We start from the raw sequence: 22,291 nt of genomic DNA on the forward strand, positions 1-22,291 counted from the left end.
TAGGGAGAGAATTCTAGAGCTTAGGGCCTTGGCAAGTGAAGGCATAGGCATTCACTATAGGCCAGAATTATAGCAACACAGATCTTGGAGGGTTGTAGGGCTGGAGGACATTACAAAGAAAGGGAAGGATAAGATCATGGAGAAAAATGAAAGCAAGAATGAGAATTTTAAGAGTAAGGCTTTGCTTAACCAGGAGCTAAATGCAAGCTAGCAAACATTGAAAACTTCTATGATCTAGGATATGGACAGCAAAGTTTTGGATGACCTAAGACTTTCGAAAGGTTGAATGTGGGAGCCAGTTTTGGAATAGCCAAATTTCGAGGTAACGAAAGGCACAGATGAGAGTTTCAGCATGAGATGAAGCAGAGGCAGAGTCAGATGATATCACATAGTCAGAAACATGCTGTCAAATTGAGGGCAGAAATATGAGGTAAATAGTTCATCTTGGGGTTAGGTATGACACCAACATTATGAACAGTTTGTGGTTCAGTCTCAGTTGACAGAGAGGGAAATGGTGTCAAAGCAAGGGAACAAATTCTAAATATTAAAAGGCTTATGGAATATGCATACATATTCAGCCAGCAAAGATAAATGTATCTGTAACTAAACTACCACACAAAATATAATGCTTATTTTCCTAAAGCATAAAGCACCATCAGGTCCTGCTCTCATCTGCCAAAACTGCCCACTGAATTGCCTGAAATGCAAAGGTGACGATCAGTTTATTTTCTTTACTGGAAATTGGTGTCTTAAACCCATCTCCTCTGCTGTGGTCACCTTCACCTCCAACAAGAGCAATGATCTCATGGATTTATTTGTCGCTAAGATTGAAACCATCTGACCAGCGATCTCGACTGCTCCTCTTCCTCCTGCAAGCCCAGCTGGCAATACTTGATCCCTCAATCCTGGCAGTTAACCAGCCCATTATGCTATATTTCTGCTTAAGGGCGTCACGGTAGCACAGTGGTTAGCACTGCTGCTTCACAGCTCCAGGGGCCTGAGTTCGATTCCCGGCTTAGGTCACTGTCTGTGTGGAGTTTGCACATTCTCCTCGTGTCTGCGTGGGTTTCCTCCAGGTGCCCCGGTTTCCTCCCACAGTCCAAAGATGTGCGGGTTAGGTTGATTGGCTATGCTAAAAAAAAATTGCCCCTTAGTGTCCTGGGATGCGTAGGTTAGAGGGATTAGTGGGTAAAATATGTAAGGATATGGGGATAGGGCCTGGGTGGGATTGTGGTCGGTGCAGACTCGATGGGCCGAATGGCCTCTTTCTGTGCTGTAGGGTTTCTAAGATTCTAAGATTATCAACCTCTTATTCCTTTAGAAGTCTTTAAACATGCTGTCAACTCCTAAATGATGCCCATCCTTAGAATCCTTAGAATCCTTCCTTAGAATCTTCCTCTTTGACCAGGTAGCTCAATGTCATTCTTTGTTTGAAAACGCACCAATGAAATGTCTTGAGATATTTTACTATGTTAAAGGTTCTACATAAACACAAGTTGTTGGTGATAAACTTACTGAAAATGTTCTTCATGAACACAGCACATAATACATAATCAGTTAAAAGTTTTTAAAAACTGTACAATTTAAACTGATAAATTTCTTGCAAATAACTGTATTTTAATAACTTAATTGATTTTAGGTACCATTAATGGTGACTCAATATAATCACAGCAATTTCCTGTTCACTAGCTGCTGGTTCGGAGCTGAACATACAATGTAGCATTGACTTGTTCTCCAATGCATGCAACAACTTTAGTCTTACAGCACAATGAAAAGCGAAGTAATGTACCAAGCCTGCTCCAGGAAAGCCTATCTCAAGCCTAAGATTTCAGTCCATGACCAGAACTGTCAGCAAAGGATAAGCTCAGGATTTCAGCAGCATACTCTCTCAAGCTGTCCAATTGATGATAAGACACATGCAAGAATTGGCAAAACAAGTGTAGCCTTCTGTAGATTTCAAACATCAAATGAAGGGGAATAAACCTGCCTACCAAATTGTAAGTCTATAGGGCAATAGTCCTGCCCATGCAAGACTTGGACTCCCAACATCATGCCAAGAAGCTCAACCACTTCTACTTCAGCCACCTTTGGAAGCTTCTGAATATCAGATGGCAGAACAAAATACCAGACACTGAGGTGCTCACTTGAACCGACATGCTAAGGATCCACACTAAAGTAAGCAGTCACAACTGCTGATTATGTAGCCAGGATGCCTGACACTCATTTACCAAAGCAAATCTTCTATGGTGAGCTCAAGTCAGGATGGGCTCTCATGGCAATCAAAGGAAGTAACGGTCACTCTTTAAGGCTTCACTTCGGAGTTTGATATGAACTTCAAGCCCACCCAGGATTGCTGTACCTGCTGTATCTAAATAAAAAAAGTTGTGGCTTTCTTTGAAAGCAAGCGCATCAGAGACAGAGAAAAATCGCAAGGAGAGGAAATCACAAGCCAGCAACTCATCCAAAACATAATCATCTGCAGTATCCTATCCTATCCTATCCTGGGTACAGAAAGGTCTTAGCGGTCACCTGCTTACCCACCAGACCCTACCCAACACCCCAGATGAGGAACATGGTCACCTTCAGCGCCAAGGACAAATACGACAACTATTAGTGATGACACAATCAGCTAAAATAGGAAAATTTAACTGGACCAATGAAGCAACTGAACACTAACTTTTGTTTTAAAAATAAAAAGTGCTGAATGATTTGGCAAAGTATCTCAGGATACTGCGGTTTCTGCACCTAAATAAATCAGATGCATTTTATTAGCTCAACAGCAAAATTCACAAGGTAGGATTAGACATAAATTTATTTCTTCTTCTGTAGTGCAGTTTCATACCTTATGTGTGTGGCTGGAAGGGATTCGTATTGGCGAGATAAAAATATCTCCCGGTGTTTAAGTTGATGTCTTTGTTTCTCTGTCAAATCTAAAATACTTGGTGTTTCCAGTTCTTCTTCCATTTCCTCTGCACAGAATAAAACACAAAACATATCAGAAGAAATCACTTTCATAAGGAGGCTTACAACTATTAAAGCTTGTTTCAAGGGGAAAATTATATTTTTGATCAATGGACCACATCAATTTGCTATGATACCAGTTGACGTTATAACTGGACGGGAAGATCCCAGAATGAAACCCTGGCTCAAAAGGCCATAATTTTTTACTTTTTTTAGTGGAGGAACATAGTCGTAGAACCACTAGGTTAGCTTTAACAAGAAAAAACATTTATTAAACATGAAAAAATTAGATGATACTATATCCCTTTACTCCCCCCTTAGCTTAACTAATACACACAGATTTTAAAATTAACATGGATTACAAAGTATATCTTAAGATATGATGATCTGTGACACAAAGGTCCTTTACAAATACAAGATGGATGTGGTCAAATACACTCTCCACTCTGACCCCCAAGTGAATGTCTGTGGATTTCTCCTCAGAATCCGCCCAGATGATTGTCACATGAAAATTTCCAAACTCCACTCCCAAAAAACATGCTTTAAAACCTTCATTCACAATAATGCTTTCCAATGCTAAAGTGCAAAGGGACTTGGGAGTCCTAGTCCAGGATTCTCTAAAGGTAAACTTGCAGGTTGAGTCCGTAATTAAGAAGGCAAATGTAATGTTGTCATTTATCTCAAGAGGCTTGGAATACAAAAGCAGGGATGTACTTCTGAGGCTTTATAAAGCACTGGTTAGGCCCCACTTGGAGTACTGTGAGCAATTTTGGGCCCCACACCTCAGGAAGGACATACTGGCACTGGAGCGGGTCCAGCGGAGATTCACACGGATGATCCCAGGAATGGTAGGCCTGACATACGATGAATGTCTGAGGATCGTGGGATTGTATTCGTTGGAGTTTAGGAGGTTGAGGGGAGATCTGATAGAAACTTACAAGATAATGAACGGCTTAGATAGGATGGACGTAGGGAAGTTGTTTCCATTAACAGGGGAGACTAGGACGCGGGGGCACAGCCTTAGAATAAAAGGGAGTCACTTTAGAACAGAGATGAGGAGAAATTTCTTCAGCCAGAGAGTGGTGGGTCTGTGGAATTCATTGCCACAGAGGGCTGTGGAGGCCGAGACGCTGAGCGTCTTCAAGACAGAAATTGATAAATTCTTGATTTCTCGAGGAATTAAGGGCTATGGGGAGAGAGCGGGTAAATGGAGTTGAAATCAACCATGATTGAATGGTGGAGTGGACTCGATGGGCCGAATGGCCTTACTTCCGCTCCTATGTCTTATGGTCTTAGCAGCTGACATTACAAAATCTGGTCCGGGTTTTCCAAATGATACTTTAAAATAAAACTTCTGCTCTGCTTTTAACAGCAAATCCAGTCCAGATTTTACACCAATCCCTTTGGGAACTCTTTGTCTAGACTGTTGTACAAACTGTTCACAACTGCTTTAAGTCTCGATTCCCAGACTCTAGTAAAATGGCATCAAACATTTCATTTGCCTCTGAAGTCTGCTGTCCCACTTTAAATCTGGTTACTGCAATTGCCTCTTTATCTCAGAACACTTTGTTTACTCTTCCTTGAATTATTCTGAACAATATCTTGGTCTTTGTTCTCTTAACTTCAGTCCTCTAAAGACATTAAGTCCCAATTCCCTGGGTATCCTGACTGTAATATGTTCCTTAGGAAGCCTGCATATTTGCAAATCCCTTGTCCTGTCCAGCTTCTCCTGGCAGGGCTGAGATGTTCTCTCCTCTCTGAACTGCCTCCAGTTGCAAAATATACAGTTAAAACATAAAAGCCTTGCCATTTTACAAAGGGTCCCAGTTGCTAAGCAATGGCCATGCGCTTATGCCTTTTATTTATTCGTCACACTGTAACTCTCTCTACACACAACAGATTCACAGTTGGAACTGAAACCAACCGCCACACATACAAACACTTCTGTCCAGCATGATTCTAATTATCGGATTTACCCTTCCAGGCACAGAACATTAATTTAAACACACTTAAAACTATACCTTATTTTTAATGTTTACCAATACAAATATAAATCCCGTAAAACTATCTTTGTTTTCCTAACAAATTTACAGTGCAATTATGAAAATTGCCTACTCTACCTAGCTGGACTGGTCTACTTCCATGATGATCCAAAAAAAATAATAAATTGAATATGACCCAGTATAACATCCAGTATGTAGCATCTGGAATATATTACGAGGGCAGATAGACCATGAAATTGATCCCTATGATTACAGAAAGCATAAAGATAAACTATGGGGTTCGGAGATGGAGGGATGCCAATAACTTTTACTTCAACAAATGATGGTTAATTCTGATTTTTAAAGTGGATATTTTTGACAATTAACAAAAGGTTCGGTTATAACATGACATTAGAGCAGCCTGTTGGCGATAGATAGTATAAGTTAGAACCTAGGGTGTTTAGTACATCTTCTCAAATAAACCGCTTAAAGAGTTCCTTTGCTGTGTTAGCACCATGCAGTTTTTGTAGTTTTTCTCCAAAATAATCGCCAGCTCTCTTTCACATAAATTAAAATCTGTCAAATTACCAGCTCAGAAAATCTTTGCTGCAAACTTATGTGAGCCAGATGAAAATTAATGATCATTCAGCATCATTTCGATCATCAACCATGCAAAACTGTTCCTTTCTTCATAATGTTTCCAATCAATTATTTCTCCTTTGGTATGTCAGCCATGGCCCAGTGGGTTGGGCAGGGGGGTGGGGGGGGAGGGGGGTGGGCGGCGAAAGGTGGTTAAAATTAGGGTTGAGTTTGGTAAAACTATATGGGGAATATCTGAGATTGGAAGAGGCATGTGGGGTTCAGCTCACTGATGGATCTGGGACCCTTTGGCAGTGAGGGAGTAGCAACAACAAAAACACACTAAGGGCTTGACAAAACTGGTGTTTAGGTTTTGTGAAAGAAAATGCTTGTGTGGGTGTGTCTGTCCGTGTGAGTGTCTTGTCAACCTTTGAAAAGTTAGAATTACAGTTTCTAACCATTGGTCCAATAGAGGTGACAAAAATCAAAGCTTGTTTGCCTTACAGACTTTCAGATTTTAATTTCAAAAATAAAAACTCAAAACAAAGGTATATGAGGAAACACACTGAGGCCATTTCAAGTTGACCCATCTGTTGAAAAATCTGATGGCTCAGGTCCAAGGCATCCTGCTCAATTCACTCTCCATTGAAATCACTGAAAGTATTATTGGACAGAGTTTTAAACCAGTGTTCACCCCGATCACGTGAGTCAGATAAATCAATCCTTTATCTCAGCAAGCTTTCTGCAATAAAATGTAGTCACTTATTTAAGTATTTGGAGGAAAATCTGCACACATTGATCAATGCATGGTCAAATAATTTAACTATAAACGAACATTGGTTCACAAAGACATACAATTTGACTTTTCTAACGAAAATGTAGATGGGTTAGAATTCAAACACGAAACAAATGCTGCAAAAATGGTTTCCATTTTATCTGGAAATAGTCTATTTTCATCTGTGTCGCAGTTTTTTTAAGAAAAACATCATTGAAATATTGCTTTTCATTTGTTCAACTAAACTGATTACAACCAACTAACAGTGCACAAGGCTTGAAAAAAATAGTGAAGCAACTGGGCTGCCTAACGTTCCTGATGTATCTTCTGCCCATTTAGTTAACAGATTAGTTTTTGCCATCAGTGTTGAGGTTAGTAACAATAGAGTCAAAATCTACAGAGCGAGAATCAAAACACCCATCATCCTACTCATGTAATTTTTAAAAATACACTTTAATGGCATGTGGGAATTACTGATTGAGGCAGCATTTATTGCTGATGCCCAATTGCCCCCGCTGCAAGCCATGTGGTGCAAGTACACCACAGTGCTGGGAGAGAGGGAGTTCCAGAATTTTTAATCCAGCAATCGTCAAAGGACAGCGGTATAGTTCCAAGTCAGGGTGGTGTGTGGCTTGGAGGAGAACTCGCAGGTGCTGGTGTTCCCAAGCATTCGCTGCCTTTGCTCTTCAGGATAAAGGTTGTGGGTTTGGAAGGTGCTGTCAAAGGAGCCTTGCTTGGTTGCTTCAGTGCATCTTGTAGATGGTGCACACTGCAGCCAACGTACATTGGTGGTGGGGGAAGCGAACATTAATGATGGTGAATGGGATGCCAATCAAGCAGGCTGCTTTGTCCTGGATGGTGTCAAGTTTGTTGAGTATTGTTGGAGTTGCACTCATCCAAACAAGCATAAATGATTCAATCACACTGCCTTGTAGACAGTGGAGAGGCTCTGGAGAGCCAGGAGGTGAGTTACTTTCCACCCAGCCTTTGACCTGCTCTTGTATCCAGAATATTTATATGGCTGATCCAGTTCAGCCTCTGGTCAGTTGTAATCCCCAAGGATTTTGATAGTGGGGGTTCAGCAATGGTTAAACCATTGATTGTCAAGGGGGAATTGTTGAATTCTCTCTTGTTGGAGATGGTCATTGCCTAGCACTTGTGTGGTGTGAATGTTACTTGCCAGCCCAAGCTTGAATGTTGTCCAGGTCTTGCTGCATATGAGCATGCACTATTTCAGTATCTAAGAAGTCACAACTAGTGCTGAATATTGTGCAATCTTCAGCACAATTTATCGGCAATGATGATGGGAATTTACATTAGTTTCTTTCCTTTCGTTTTTTTCAAGTTTCATTTTAATTTTGATCAAACCATGGTCATAATATTCGCCTCTTTCCATATATCTAAATACTGACACCACGGGCAGGATTTTCCGGCTGCGCTCACTCCAAGATTGGAAATTCCTGCCCGAGGTCAATGGTCCTTTGCATGGTCCTGACCCGCCTGCGACGATTCCCGTGGCGGGCGGGTCGGGAAAATTCTGCCCCACATCTCCATTTGCACATGCACCTTTGATTTGAGGAACAATAAATAAGAGACTTGTAAAAAAGCTGATCGTGACAGAACCCAATGTTACCTTTATCAAAGCAATATCTTTGTGCGGCCATTAAGTTTAAGCTAGAATTCCTTTGTATTTTAACAAAAAATGATCAAGTTCCTTCTGCTTTGTGTGTTGAGGAAAATTAGCTTGTCCATCCCGCATAGAAATGTTCCAGTCAGTTTAAAAACATCCATTGCATATCTTTTGTGTCTACATTCTTCAAAGGGAACTTTTAACACAAGGAAAGAAGTCAGAACAAAATGAGCTCACAGATATCTGAAAGAAATTCTATTGGAAGAATTCCTCAGGACACAACCAAAGAAATTTAGCAAAATCACATCATTAGCACACTTACGGCTAACTGGTTTTGTTAGCTTTCCTTTGTTACATTTCAAACATAGATACTGAATCTAAGATGACTATGTGATTTGATGTGGAGATGTTGGCATTGGACTGGGGTGGGCACAGTAAGAAGTTACACATAGTCTCACACATCACATAGTTTCACAACTGAGATTATGTGATTTGAAGTAATGATGTGGAGATGCGGCGTTGGACTGGGGTGGGCACAGTAAGAAGTCTCAGAACACCAGGTTAAAGTCCAACAGGTATATTTGGTAGCACAACTTTCGGAGCACTGCTCCTTCACCAGGTGAGTGAAGAGTTGGGTTCACAAGCAGGGGACATATAGGCGCAGACTCAATTTACAAGATAATGGTTGGAATGCGAGTCTTAACAGGTAATCAGATCTTTACAGGTACAGATAATGCGAGTGGAGAGAGGGTTAAGCACAGGTTAAAGAGGTGTAAGTTGTTCCAACAGACACCTACAGATGCTGAAAGACGCTGTGGCGCATCGGAACTGTTAATCGATGAGTCAAGCGCCATATCCTGTTCTTACGAGGGCGTCTTTCAGTGTCTGTAGATGTTTGTTGCGAGCCTCCTCATCTGAACAGATCCTGTGTATACGGAGGGCTTGTCCGTAGGGGATGACTTCTTTAACGTGTTTAGGGTGGAAGCTGGAGAAGTGGAGCAGCGTGAGGTTATCCGTGGACTTGCGGTACAGTGAAGTGCTGAGGTGACGTTGAAAGACGCCCTCATAAGAACAGGATATGGCGCTTGACTCATCAATCGACAGTTCTGACGCACCACAGTAAAAGACCGCACCGACCTTCTCAGATGACAAACACGGGACACGACGGACAGAATACTCTCCGTCGTCCAGTACTTCGCCGGAGCGGAGTAGCTACGACATCTTCTCCGGAGCCTTCAACATGTCATCGATGAAGACAAACATCTCGCCAAGGCCATCCCCACACCCTCACTACTTGCCTTCAAACAACCGCACAATCTCAAACAGACCATTGTCCGCAGCAAACTACCCAGCCTTCAGGAGAACAGTGACCACGACACCACACAACCCTGCCACAGCAACCTCTGCAAGACGCGCTGGATCATCGACACGGATGCCATCACCTCACGAGACAACACCATCCATCAGGTACACGGTACATACTCTTGTGACTCGGCCAACGTTGTCTACCTGATACGCTGCAGGAAAGGATGTCCCATGGCATGGTACATTGGCGAGACCATGCAGACGCTACGACAACGGATGAATGGACACCGCTCGACAATCATCAGGCAGGATTGCTCCCTTCCTGTCGGGGAACACTTCAGCAGTCAAAGGCATTCAGACTCTGATCTTCGGATAAACTTTCTCCAAGGCGGCCTTCATGGCACAGGACAACGCAGAATCGCCGAGCAAAAACTGATAACCAAATTCCGCACACATGAGGACGGCCTCAACCGGCATCTTGGGTTCATGTCACACTATCGGTAACCCCCCCCACGACATGCCTGGACTTGCAAAATCTCACTAACTGTCCTGGCTTGAGACAATTTACACCTCTTTAACCTGTGCTTAACAAGGGCAGCACGGTAGCACAGTGGTTAGCACTGCTGCTTCACAGCTCCAGGGTCCCGGGTTCGATTCCCAGCTCGGGTCACTGTCTGTGTGGAGTTTGCACATTCTCCTCGTGTCTGCGTGGGTTTCCTCCGGGTGCTCCGGTTTCCTCCCACAGTCCAAAGATGTGCGGGTTAGGTTGATTGGCCAGGTTAAAAAAGTGCCCCTTAGAGTCCTAGGTTAGAGGGATTAGCGGGTAAAATATGTGGGGGTAGGGCCTGGGTGGGATTGTGGTCGGTGCAGACTCGATGGGCCGAATGGCCCCCTTCTGCACTGTAGGGTTTCTTCTATGGAACCCTCTCTCCACTCGGATTATCTGTACCTGTAAAAACCTGGTTACCTGTTAAGACTCGCATTCCAACCATTATCTTGTAAATTGAATCTGTACCTATATGTCCCCTGTTTGTGAACCCAACTCTTCACTCACCTGATGAAGGAGCAGCGCACCGAAAGCTTGTGCTACCAAATAAACCTGTTTGATTTGAAGTAAGCTTTGACAATAGCAGGCATGGATTCCACAAAGGTGTATTTAGACTGGGGCAATATACCACACCTATTATTATTCAATTCAGAACATTCCAGAAGTCTGACAGTCTGTGTTGAAGTTGCAAGGGTCACCTCACCCCTCGGCAGTTACCTTAACAGTTCATCAATGTCCCTTTTGAAATAAATGAAGGCAGTTCCAGAAGTTTCCATATGAGCACAGTCTAATGTTTAAAGTTAAGAGAATGGCTTGCCTTCTGCTGAGCATGACAATAGTGTTGTATCTACTTGTGATATCAAACAAAAAGCAGGCTAACGTATTAGTTTGATCTACAACACTTGCATTTCTCAAGCATTTCTCCACATTACTAAGTGTCCCAAGGCATAATGAAACAAAAATCATCACAAGAAAGGAGAAATTCAGAGGGAGACCAAAACAAATTGGTCAAAACCAAGTCTTTTAAGGAGGGTTTGAAAGCAGAGGAGATGGTGAGAATTATAGAGGGTAGGGCTTAGAAAGCAGATGGCACAGTCATCAATGGCACAGCAGAGGGAGAGAAGATGACAAGAGGCTAAAGTCAGAGTTTTGGAGAGTTGCAAATTTTCATAGGCTCCATAAATAGTGAGAGTCAAGGTCATTAAGTCAATACAAGGAACAGTTTTAATTGGAAACAGGTGGTCATGGTTACATTGGTGAGGGTAGCCAGGCTTATTGACGCAGTATGTGGTAGGAAGCTTAAATCAGGATTGAATAGCTCATCGGGATTGCAAACGCCATCTCCTTTAATCCCTTAAACTCAACCTCCATATAAATTCCCCCACCCATATTCATGGCTACCCCTTGACCTTGCCATCAACAGATAAGAGCAGCTTTGATCACTTCCTTTCATCATTCTCCACACACATCCATCTTCCCCCTTCTTAACTCTATTTTGCATCCTCCCCTGGAAAAAAATACGCTTCAAATTCACTTAGGCCTGCAATTAGTCTGTTAATTCGTGTTTAGCTTATGTTGATTCTGGGTTTTAGAGTATACGTTGTTACACAACTTGGTATTTAGTGTTTGCTTTGTTTTGACTCTTGTAGAGTTAAATTCTTTTGTTTTAGACGGTAGAGTCTTGTTCATTATTTTATCACTGGGATTTCGGATTTCGTCTTTTAAAAAAGGTGCGAGTGTGTATGTGATTTAATTAAGCTGGGAACTGAGTGCCTATAGAATTGAGACAATCAGAAGGGCTAAGTGTGAAAAGCAGGCATTTGAAGTGATGAGGGCCAAGTTGGATGCTTTACAAGTAAACACAACATGATTAATAATTTGCATTAGGGGATAAATGAGAATTTGGATTTTAGCAATGATTTCAAAGGGGGACAAGAAGGAGTTTACAACTTAAGAAAAGGTCATAATATGGCAAAGTTATCAAATTTTATTTTACCTGAATGTATTGATGATAAGAATATAAAATATTTTAATATTCTGGGAGTGGTAAATTTCAAAGAAGAAGGAGGACAATTAGGAAAAGATGAAAGGGGAAAGATATATTGAAAGATATGCCAGAAGCTGTGCTCGGGGTGTGGCCATGTGAGATCCTAAACAAAGTGCTGTGATGGGACACAACTATGAAGGAGTGAAGTGAGCAGCCTTCAGCCACCCCAGAGCAATCAGCTTTGACAAAGGGTAGTCTGGACTCAAAACATCAACTCTCTTCTTTCCTCACAAATGCTGCCAGACCTGCTGAGATTTTCCAGCATTTTTTCTTTTGGTTTCAGATTCCAGCATCCACAGTAATTTGCTTTTACCAGAGCAACGTCTGTTGTTCCAGAAAGCAGGATTTGTTTAAAGCCTTAAGATTTCCATTTGAAGAAGAGAAAGAAGCCCTGTGGCATATCTCCCCTCTAGCATCAGTGGGTTGTACCTTGTGGTAATATTACTGGATTTTTAAAATAAGTTAAATATCTACAGAACTGTTGCCTAAGGGAGTACTTACTTTCAAGTCTAACCAAGAATCAGCTGTGGAAATGGTCTGTAAGGCTAGTTTTTAACTGTGTAAATATAATATTGTGTGTTGAAGTTTCCTTTTCTTTTGATCATAAATGTTTTTATTTACTATTTAGAATCTCCAACAGTGCATTGGAATTTGTGAATCCTGACCTCAGCTTATTTATCTTCTCACAGTAAAACACACATTAAAAATCACTGTGGTAGCTTTCCAAGTTTCCCTTCAGGATTTGATTTGCACAGCAATTGCCACCTGCCAGATCATAACAAGTCTCAACTGAGATCATAACTCTAGATAGTGCAACCAGTAGCCAGAAAATGCTGTAAATAGGGCCTAGTCAGAGCTCCTTAAAATTGTAACATAACTTCCTTCATCTTTGGATTCCAGCACCCCAAGATAAGGCCACAAGCCTTTTAAATTATATTTTGTACTTGTCCACCAGCCTTTAATGATTTCTGTATTTGGACAATTAAGTCTCTCTGCTGCTCAACTTTCCAGCTTCTCACCATTTTGAAAATACTCTTATCAATCTAAGAAAAAAGATGACATGACACTTCCTGTAATTAAACTGCTGTTGTCACATTTCTGTCCACTTGAGTCCCATTCCAACTTCCTGTTCTCATCCAGACTACATATTGTGCCACCTACTCTTGGTATTGCCAGCAAACCTGGAATATATGGCCATCTATTCTTTTATCCAAGTAATTTCTCAATCAAGTTTAAAACTGAGTACACCGCGCAAATACCTGGGGGACACTATTAGTCACACCCTGCAATTTGAATGCATCAGCCATTATCCATACTCTCTATCATAATCAATTTAACAGGTTTCCTCCAATTCTAGGTGCTCTCATTTTTGTTAATTCTCTTTTGTTGAAGTCCATATAAACAACAACCACTGACACTCCTTTATCTACGTCAGTCAGCTCCTCTAATATTCAACTAGGTTTGTTCATCAAAACTTTACAATGGCTAAGATTCATGGGGATGCTGAATGAAGAAAATACAATTACAAAGAAAGACTCAAAAATTGAGCTGTAACTGTTGAACAAAAGGAGATGGTAGGAGGTGTCTTAAATTTTGAAGGGACAGTATAGTAATTTCCAGTGGTTGAAAGGTCATCAGGAAGCGTAAAGGAGAATGTGCCCCTGCCTACATCAACGGGGACAAAGTAGAAAGGGTCAAGAGCTTCAAGGTTTTAGGTGTCCAGATCACAAACAACCTGTCCTGGTCCCCCCAATCTCAACACTACAGTTAAGAAAGCCCACCAACGCCTCTACTTTCTCAGAAGACTAAGGAAATTTGGCATGTCAGCTATGACTCTCACCAACTTTTAGAGATGCACCATAGAAAGCATTCTTTCTGGTTGTATCACAGTGTGGTGTGGCTCCTGCTCTGCACAAGACCGCAAGGAACTACAAAAGGTCATGAGTGTAGTCCAATCCATCATGCAAACCAGTGTTGACTCTGTCTACACTTCCCGCTGCCTCAGCAAAGCAGCCAGCATAATTAAGGACCCCAAGCACCCCAGACATTCTCTCTTCCACCTTCTTCCTTCGGGAAAAAGATACAAAAGTCCGAGGTCACGTACCAACCAACTCAAGAACAGCTTCTTCCCTGCTGCTGTCAGATTTTTGAATGGACTTACCTTGCATTAAGTTGATCTTTCTCTACACCTTAGCTATGATCGAGTTTTTCGAGGAAGTGACGAAGATGATTGATGAGGGTAGGGCAGTGGGTGTTGTCTACATGGACTTCAGTAAGGCCTTTGACAAGGTCCCTCATGGCAGACTGGTGCAGAAGGTGAAGTCGCATGGGATCAGAGGTGAGCTGGCAAGGTGGATACAAAACTGGCTTGGTCAAAGACAGAGGGTAGCAGTGGAAGGGTGCGTTTCTGAATGGAGGGCTGTGACAAGTGGCGTTCCTCAGGGATCAGTGCTGGGACCTTTGCTGTTTGTAATATATATATATAAATGATTTGGAGGAAAATGTGACTGGTTTGATTAGTGAGTTTGCAGACGGCACAAAGGTTGGTGGATTTGCAGATAGCAATGAGGACCATCAGAGAATACAGCAGGATATAGATCAGTTGGAGACTTGGGCGGAGACATGGCAGATGGAGTTTAATCCGGAAAAATGTGAGGTATGCATTTTAGAAGGTCTAATACAGATAGGAAATATACAGTAAATGGCAGAACCCTTAAGAGTATTGATAGGCAAAGGGATCTGTGTGTACAGGTACACAGGTCACTGAACGTTGCAATGCAGGCGGAGAAAGTAGTCAAGAAGGCATACGGCATGCTTGCCTTCATCGGCCGGGGCATTGAGTTTAAAAATTGGTAAGTCATGTTGCAGCTTTATATGACCTTAGTTAGGCCGCACTTGGAATATAGTGTTCAATTCTGGTCGCCACACAACCAGAAGGATGTGGAGGCTTTGGAGAGGGTACAGAAAAGATTTACCAGGATGTTGCCTGGTATGGAGGGCATTAGCTATGAGGAGAGGTTGGAGAAACTTGGTTTGTTCTCACTGGAACGACGGAAGTTGAGGGGCGATCTGATAGAAGTCTACAAGATTATGAGAGGCATGGACAGAGTGGATAGTCAGAAGCTTTTTCCCAGGGTGGAAGAGTCAATTATTAGGGGACACAGGTTTAAGGTGCGAGGGGCAAGGCTTAAAGGAGATGTACGAGGCAGAGGGTGGTGGGTGCCTGGAACTCGTTGCCGGGGAGGTAGTGGAAGCGGATACGGTAGTGACTTTTAAAGGGCGTTTTGACAAATACATGACTAGAATGGGAATAGAGGGACATGGTCCTTGGAAGGGTTGCGGGTTTTAGTTAAGTCGGGCAGCATGGTCAGTGCAGGCTTGGAGGCCCGAAGGGCCTGTTCCTGTGCTGTAATTTTCTTTGTTCTTTGACTGTAACACTACATTCTGCACTCTCTCGTTTCCTTCTCTGTGAACAGTACGTTTTGTCTGTATGGCGTGCAAGAAACAATACTTTTCACTGTATGTTAATACATGTGATAATAATAAATCAAATCAAATCAAACATATATAGAAAATTTAATGCAAGATAGAGACAGCAGAATGTTTCTCTCTGGGGCAAACGGTTTTGGATTGCATTAGTGAAATTAGTGACTGCAGCAGAGACCATATTAACAGTTAATTATAGGTTGAATAGATGGTTAAAGGAACATGGGAACAGGTATTCGGGTCACAACTTGCATTAAAGATAAAACACATCAACAGATTGGTTGAATTAAATGCTTTATAATTTCAATGTAGTTCTATGTGACTTGCAGATTTCCATCTATACAAAAGGATTCCCACTGTAAAGCGCGGGGAGTAGAAAAATTAAAGAGTGACAATAAGCATTGGGAACAATAGCTAAACTACTGCATTCAATTCTTAATCAGATTTCCAAAATGCAAAAAAAATTCAAGGAAATAGGCTTAATTTTAAATAGTAAAAATCTGACTGAAATTAAATCCCGTGAAGTATTAAGTATTGTAATTAAATAGATTCCCATTTTCAGCTGCAGTATTTTGTATTTCTCTGTTCCTACCAGACACGGACCACATGGGCATCTTGCCCTAACCACTGTCGCCACTCTAATGGCAAGGCTATCTTTGTCTGTACATGATCAGCCAAAACTAAATTTAACATGACACTGGTAATGATCAGTATTGTCTCCACCGCGATCATGGTTTGTTGCAAAACACAGTTCGAAAATCAGATGCTATATTGGTTAGCAAAGGAAAATAACAGGAGGTTATGGCAGAGCACTATAGCACTCCAGATAAGAACAGCCTTAAGTCATTATGTGACCCTGACCTGCAAAGCTACACAACTTCAAGGACTGAGATAGACTGTGCTTCCTGTGTCCTTACCCCTCCCCCTTCATCTATCCAGCTTGATTTTCTAGGCAGGCAGCCATCTTGACATTAAAACAACAGCAGTACTTAACCCGTTCAGTACCAGCTGATTGTCATATTGAAACATTCCAGATATTACATGTTCATTTACTGTGATTAATACCACATCCAAATTTTGGGCACTTTATTTTACAAACAAAAAGTAAGCTAACTGCCACAAAAGCACTTCTACAATACCATGGAGCTGTTTTAAATGATAGTACTGCTTCTAGTTTGTCCTCAAGTCAATACTTTGAAAAGCATCAAGATAGGCCATGTCTAACGTATTGTTCACATAAAACAAATGTCACATAATTCAGCACATTAACAAAACCACTAAACACTTGCGTGCCTAGTGCAAATTCATGCATGTGTGGAAAACTCAGTATCATACCGTTCACATTCACACCTAGATCATTAATGTACACTACAAACAGCAAGAGACCCAGCAGTGATCCCTGTGCTACACCACTGGACACAGGCTTCCAGTCAGAAAAACAACCTTCGACCATTGCCCTCTGCCTCCTGCCACTAAGCCAATTTTGGATCCAATTTGCTAAACTGCTGTGGATCCCATGGGCTCTGGCCTTCTTGATCAGTCTCTCGTGCAGGATCTTATCAAGAACCTTACTGAAGTCCATGTAGACTACATCAACCGCACTATCCTCATCTACACACCTGGTCACCTCTTTGAAAAATTCAATCAAATTTCTTAGACATGATTACGCCCCCTGACAAAACCACGTTGACTATCCTTGATTAACCCTTGCCTTTCCAAGTGCAGGCTAATTCCCTCAGAAGATTTTCCAATAATTTCCCTACCACTGATTATAGACCCACGGGCCTGTAATTAACTGCTCTTCCCTTTTTGAATAATGGTACAACATTAGCTGTCCTCTAATGCTCTGGCATTCTTCTGTGATGTGGAGATGCCGGCGTTGGACTGGAGTTGGCACAGTAAGAAATCTCACAACACCAGGTTAAAGTCCAACAGGTTTATTTGGTAGCACAAACTTTCGGAGTGTCGCTCCTTCTTCAGGTGAGTGAGGAGTTGTGTTCACAAACAGGGCATACATAGACACAAACTCAATTTACAAGATAAATTGTATCTTGCGAATCTTTACAGGTAATCAAGTCTTAAAGGTACAGACAATGTGAATGGAGAGAGGGTTAAGCACAGGTTAAAGAGATGTGTATTGTCTCCAGCCAGGACAGTTAGTGAGATTTTGCACGCCCAGGCATGTCATGGGGGTTACAAATAGTGTGACATGAACCCAAGATCCCGGTTGAGGCCGTCCTCATGTGTGCAGAACTTGGCTATCAGTTTCTGCTCAGCGATTCTGCGTTGTTGTGTCGTGAAGGCCGCCTTGAGAACGCTTACCCGAAGATCAGAGGCTGAATGCCCGTGACTGCTGAGGTGTTCCCCAACTGGAAGAGAACACTTCTGCCTGGTGATTGTCGAGTGGTGTTATGCTGAACACCGTTTCTTCATGCCCCCTCTTCGCTCTCCTAATTTATTTTTTAAGTATCCCCCTGAACTTTCTATGCTCCTCTAGGACATCCACTATTTTGAGCCCCTGAATCTGCCATTAGCCTCCCTTTTTTTCCTTATCCAATACTGTATATCCCTTGACATCCGAGGTTCTCTGGGCTTGTTGGTCCCACCCTTTATCTTTACGGGAACATGTTGGCATTATACTCTCTCTCTCGTTGGCCGGATCCTATCTTATCCTATTAAAATCAGCCTTCCCCCAAGTTCAAAAACCTTATATATGGTCCATTTTTGTCCTTTTCCATCACTACCTTAAATCCTATCGAATTATGGTCACCATCACCAATATGCTCCCCCACTGACACCTCTACCACCTGCCCAGCTTCATTCCATAAATTTAGATCATGTACCACGCCCCTTTCTTGTCGGACTTTCTACGTGCTAGTTCAAAAAGCTCTACTGGATGCAATTTTAAGAATTCTGCCCCTTCTAAGCCTTTCACACTTTGCCAATCCCAATTAATATTGAGGAAGTTGAAATCTCCCACTACTTTAACCCTATTATTTTACATTTCTCTGAGATCTGCCTACATATCTGCTTTTCTATCTCTCCCTGATGGAGCTTATTGTACACTCCCAGCAACACCATTGCCTCCTTTCTGTTTTTAAGTTCCACCCATGTGGCCTCAATTTAGGAGCCCGCCAAGATATTATCCTTCCTCACCACAGTAAATGACTCCTTGATCAATATTGCTACACCACCTCCTCGTTTACACGCCCTCCCCTGCCCCACATTCCCATCTCACCTGAAGTCTCCTACCACTATTGCTCTTCCACTCTTATCCCTCCGCACTGGAGCAACTGAGCTACCCACAGTGCCATGGACCTGGCTCTGGCTGCACTCCCCAGAGGAACTGTCACTCTCACCGTTTTCCAACAAACAAAAACAGTTCTTGAATGCGATGCACTCGGGGGCTTTTCTGACTACCAGCTTCCCCCCTTCTTCTGACTGGTCACTCATTCCCTCTCTGACTGCACTTCCTCAAGCTGCGGGATGACCACGTCTATAAACGTGCTATCCACAAGCCTCTCAGCTTTGTGGATGGATCACTGTGCCTCCAGCCAATGCTCAAGCTCCAAAACACGGCTCTCAAGCTGGTCAAGCCGGTGGCACTTTCTGCAGATGCGGCAAGGAGCATCCGGGAATTCCCACATGCTGCAGACTGTGCAAAACGCGGGACTGAGCTCACAAACATATTCTGAGCTTAAACAACTCTTACCTTAAATTTATGCCAAGTAGAAAATTATTGAAGCTATTTTTGTAAAAAAGCTATGGCTCTTATCTTTCCTTAAATTGGAGAGAAACCACATACCCACCACTTACCAATTAACTCTCTCCCTTGTAGCCTCCACGACTGCTGCAGGGCAAGACCACATTCTGAAGAATTTATTGATGTGTTGGGGGTAATTTTCCCATCCAATTCAGCTGGGAGATTCTCGTGTCGGCCAATTCGCAGGATTCGCGCATGCATTGCCGCCCCAATAGCATCTCCCAGCGCTGGATTTCTGGCAGCGTCAGCTTCACGCCAGAAATCAGCAGGGAGGGACCAAGACTATTTAAATGTTCATTTTAATATAATTTAAATATGATTAGCGGGCCCGGGACTGAAGTCACCGGGCCCGCTAGCATCTACCCCCCTCCCCCCACCCCTCCCCACCAGAGCGGTTCACTCCAGCGGGGAACCAGCGGCCCGACCCTGCTGGAGTGAAGGGGGGGGGCAATCAGAGCCCTCCAGAAGGTTGGGCAGCAGGGGGTGGAGTGCCCCCTGGGCACTGGCACTTTGGCAGTGTTAGCCTGGGCTCACTGGCACTGCCCAAGGGGCAAAGTGTCAATGCCAAGGGGGCACCTTGGCACTGTCTATCGGGCATGGGGAAGTACCAAGGGGGGGGCCTATGGGGGGGTTGGGCATGGTGGGTCAATCGGTGGAGATGGGGGAGTCTCACTGCCACTCTGCAGACAGGATCGGTGAGGGAAGGAGGCCAGCGATCAGGACGGGCTGGAGTGGGGGGGGGGGGTTGGTGGCGGCTGGAGATCGGGGTGGGTTCGGGAATGGTCGGGGGTCCAGCGATCGAGCGGAGAGAGACAGGCGATGCAGGGATCGCAGAGCTGCCCAGCAATCGAGCTGCCCAGCAATCAGAAGGCCAGCAGTATGGGGCTACTGTACACGCGCCGATCTCGGTGCTGACAGATCAGCGCATGCGCGGTGGTCTGCTCAGCGCTATGCTGCCAGCCTCTCCAGCGAGAATAGGCCCCACCCACTTATTTTTAATCATGTACACGCTCGTGACCTCTGCAATGCACAGAGCGTGGGAGATTCTTCTCCCACCAGCGTGAATTACTCCAGTGTTCACGCGAATTTGACACTTTAGAATTTTTTGGGGAGAATTCCGGCCGTTATGTTTGCAATACTTTTCCAAAGCTCCTTTGTACCATTACTCCCAGGATTGAAAGCTGAAAAGCTTCAACAGCATTAAATAACTTAAGACACATAATTTGCGCCAACCAAATTTAGTTTTGTATTTAGTTCAGGTTAAAACCCTCCCTCAGTTAAAACCCTTAAAATGAGATTTTAACCTAACTTATTGAAGTTAATTAAAGCTACCATACATAACTCATACAGGGCCCTCCCTGCTCACTCTGAAGTTCATAGGCATGATGAGTTTTGGTGGAACCCCAAATACGTAAAGGTTCACAGTACAATCGCAAGCCTTGGTATTAAGATGCACTATCCCAGACTGTATCCAAATTGGGAACAATTGATGATTTGTTATGGTTTGGCCTTCTCCTAACACTTTTAACTTGTATTCAGGGAATATAAAGACTGTTATGAACTGAACCTTACCCCCGAATGACTGTCATAAATGGGATAACATTTGAGAAGTCTCTTAACTACAGTGTGCTGCACTGACGATCACGTGGGCACCATACCCAGTTCTCATGACTAATAAATTTACTTCCAAGAAATATAATATAATAAAGATAAGCCATAATAAAATTAAGACATACTGAGATGCTAAAATTGCAATATGATTTGGAAGCTGATTTAAAATAAAATCCAAAATTCTTGTTGTTCTTTTCAGTGGCATCTTTGTTGGACTTTACACAGGAAATCACACATGGAGCTAGGTGAGTGATACAAAGTAAGAAATTGGGTATCACTAGGCTTTTCCTCAATGATATGGATGTCTTTGTTGATCATTTAATGCTAAAGTTGGTCCACTTGATTTCATTTCAATTTTTAGTTGACCAAGATAGCAACCATTGATGACACTTAATATGGAGCTTTAGCTCTGGCCATCTGGCATTCTTTACTTCTGACTTCTCTCAGCGACACAATAATTTTGATAAACATGAGAAGTCATCATAAAATACCCACAGATCTTCAAAGGATAATTATTCAATTGGGAGTCGGTTTAGCTCAGTTGACTGAACAGCTGGTTCATGATGCAAGGCAATGCCAACAGCACAGGTTCGATTCTCGTATGGGCTAAGGATATTCATGAAGGCCTGCCTTCTCAATCTTGCCCCTTGCCTGAGGTGTGGTGATCCTCAGGTTAAATCACCACCAGTCAGCTCTCCCCTATGGTCATCTGGGGCTATGGCAACTTTACCTTTCCTATTCAATTTGTTTTATTGAATTAGTGTTCATAGAATCCCTACAGTGCAGAGGAATCTGCACCGCCTCTCCAACAGAGCCCTATCCCCGTAACCTCATTAACCTACATATCTTGGGACACTAAGAGGCTATTTAGCATGGCCAATCCACCTACACGCACATCTTTGGACATGTGGGAGGAAACCGGAGCACCCAGAGGAAACCCACGCAGACACAGAGAGAACGTGCAAACTCCACACAGACAGTCACCCAAGGCCAGAATTGAACCCTGGTCCCTGGTGCTGTGAGGCAGCAGTGCTAACACTTTTATGCTAACACTTCTCAAATGGTATCCCATTTATGACAGTCATTAGGGTGTAGGATTCAGTTCATAATAGTCTTTATATGCCCTGAACACAAGTGTTAGGAGTGCTAACCACTGTGCCACCATGCTGCCCGGATGACCACGGTTTCAATCCAGACAACCAATCAACATACCCTTGCTACCTATACAGCGAGTTTTCCTCAGCGAAAACTAACTATATATTACGCTAGATAATTACAGCTATATAACAAAATGCAGAGAATTTCCAACCTTTTAGGCAACACTTTCACCAAAAGTAAAAAATGTTCATTCCCCTCATGATAAGCAACTAACTCCTCACCAAGATATTATTTATTCCACTGCCATCAACCACAAAATAAGTAGCCAGATCTATTTGCACCCACCAATTCCCATGCTTCATTGCAGCATTTAACTTTAGCATAGAAAAATGGTCCAACACATTATGTGGTAGCACTGAGTCATGAAGACCAAGAAGGTCCTGGTTTGCTTTCTGTTCGGGATTGAGTAATTTTTGTTTCAACCTGGTCAGATGCAAGTGCATTACA

At 42.8% G+C, this 22,291-nt stretch overlaps 1 protein-coding gene across 3 annotated transcripts in view; it reads right to left on the reverse strand.

Moving 5' to 3' along the window:
• Positions 1 to 22,291, reverse strand: part of mta3 (metastasis associated 1 family, member 3) — a 233,063-nt gene that overhangs the window by 181,671 nt on the left and 29,101 nt on the right. For all 3 annotated transcript variants that reach the window (XM_078229698.1, XM_078229697.1, XM_078229699.1), the window contains exon 4: positions 2,843 to 2,969. In XM_078229698.1, the coding sequence (XP_078085824.1) occupies positions 2,843 to 2,969 (127 nt within the window). The remainder of the gene's footprint in view (positions 1 to 2,842; positions 2,970 to 22,291) is intronic.

Source organism: Mustelus asterias, chromosome 15 (assembly GCF_964213995.1).
Source record: "Mustelus asterias chromosome 15, sMusAst1.hap1.1, whole genome shotgun sequence".
In the NCBI taxonomy this organism is placed as follows: domain Eukaryota; kingdom Metazoa; phylum Chordata; class Chondrichthyes; order Carcharhiniformes; family Triakidae; genus Mustelus; species Mustelus asterias.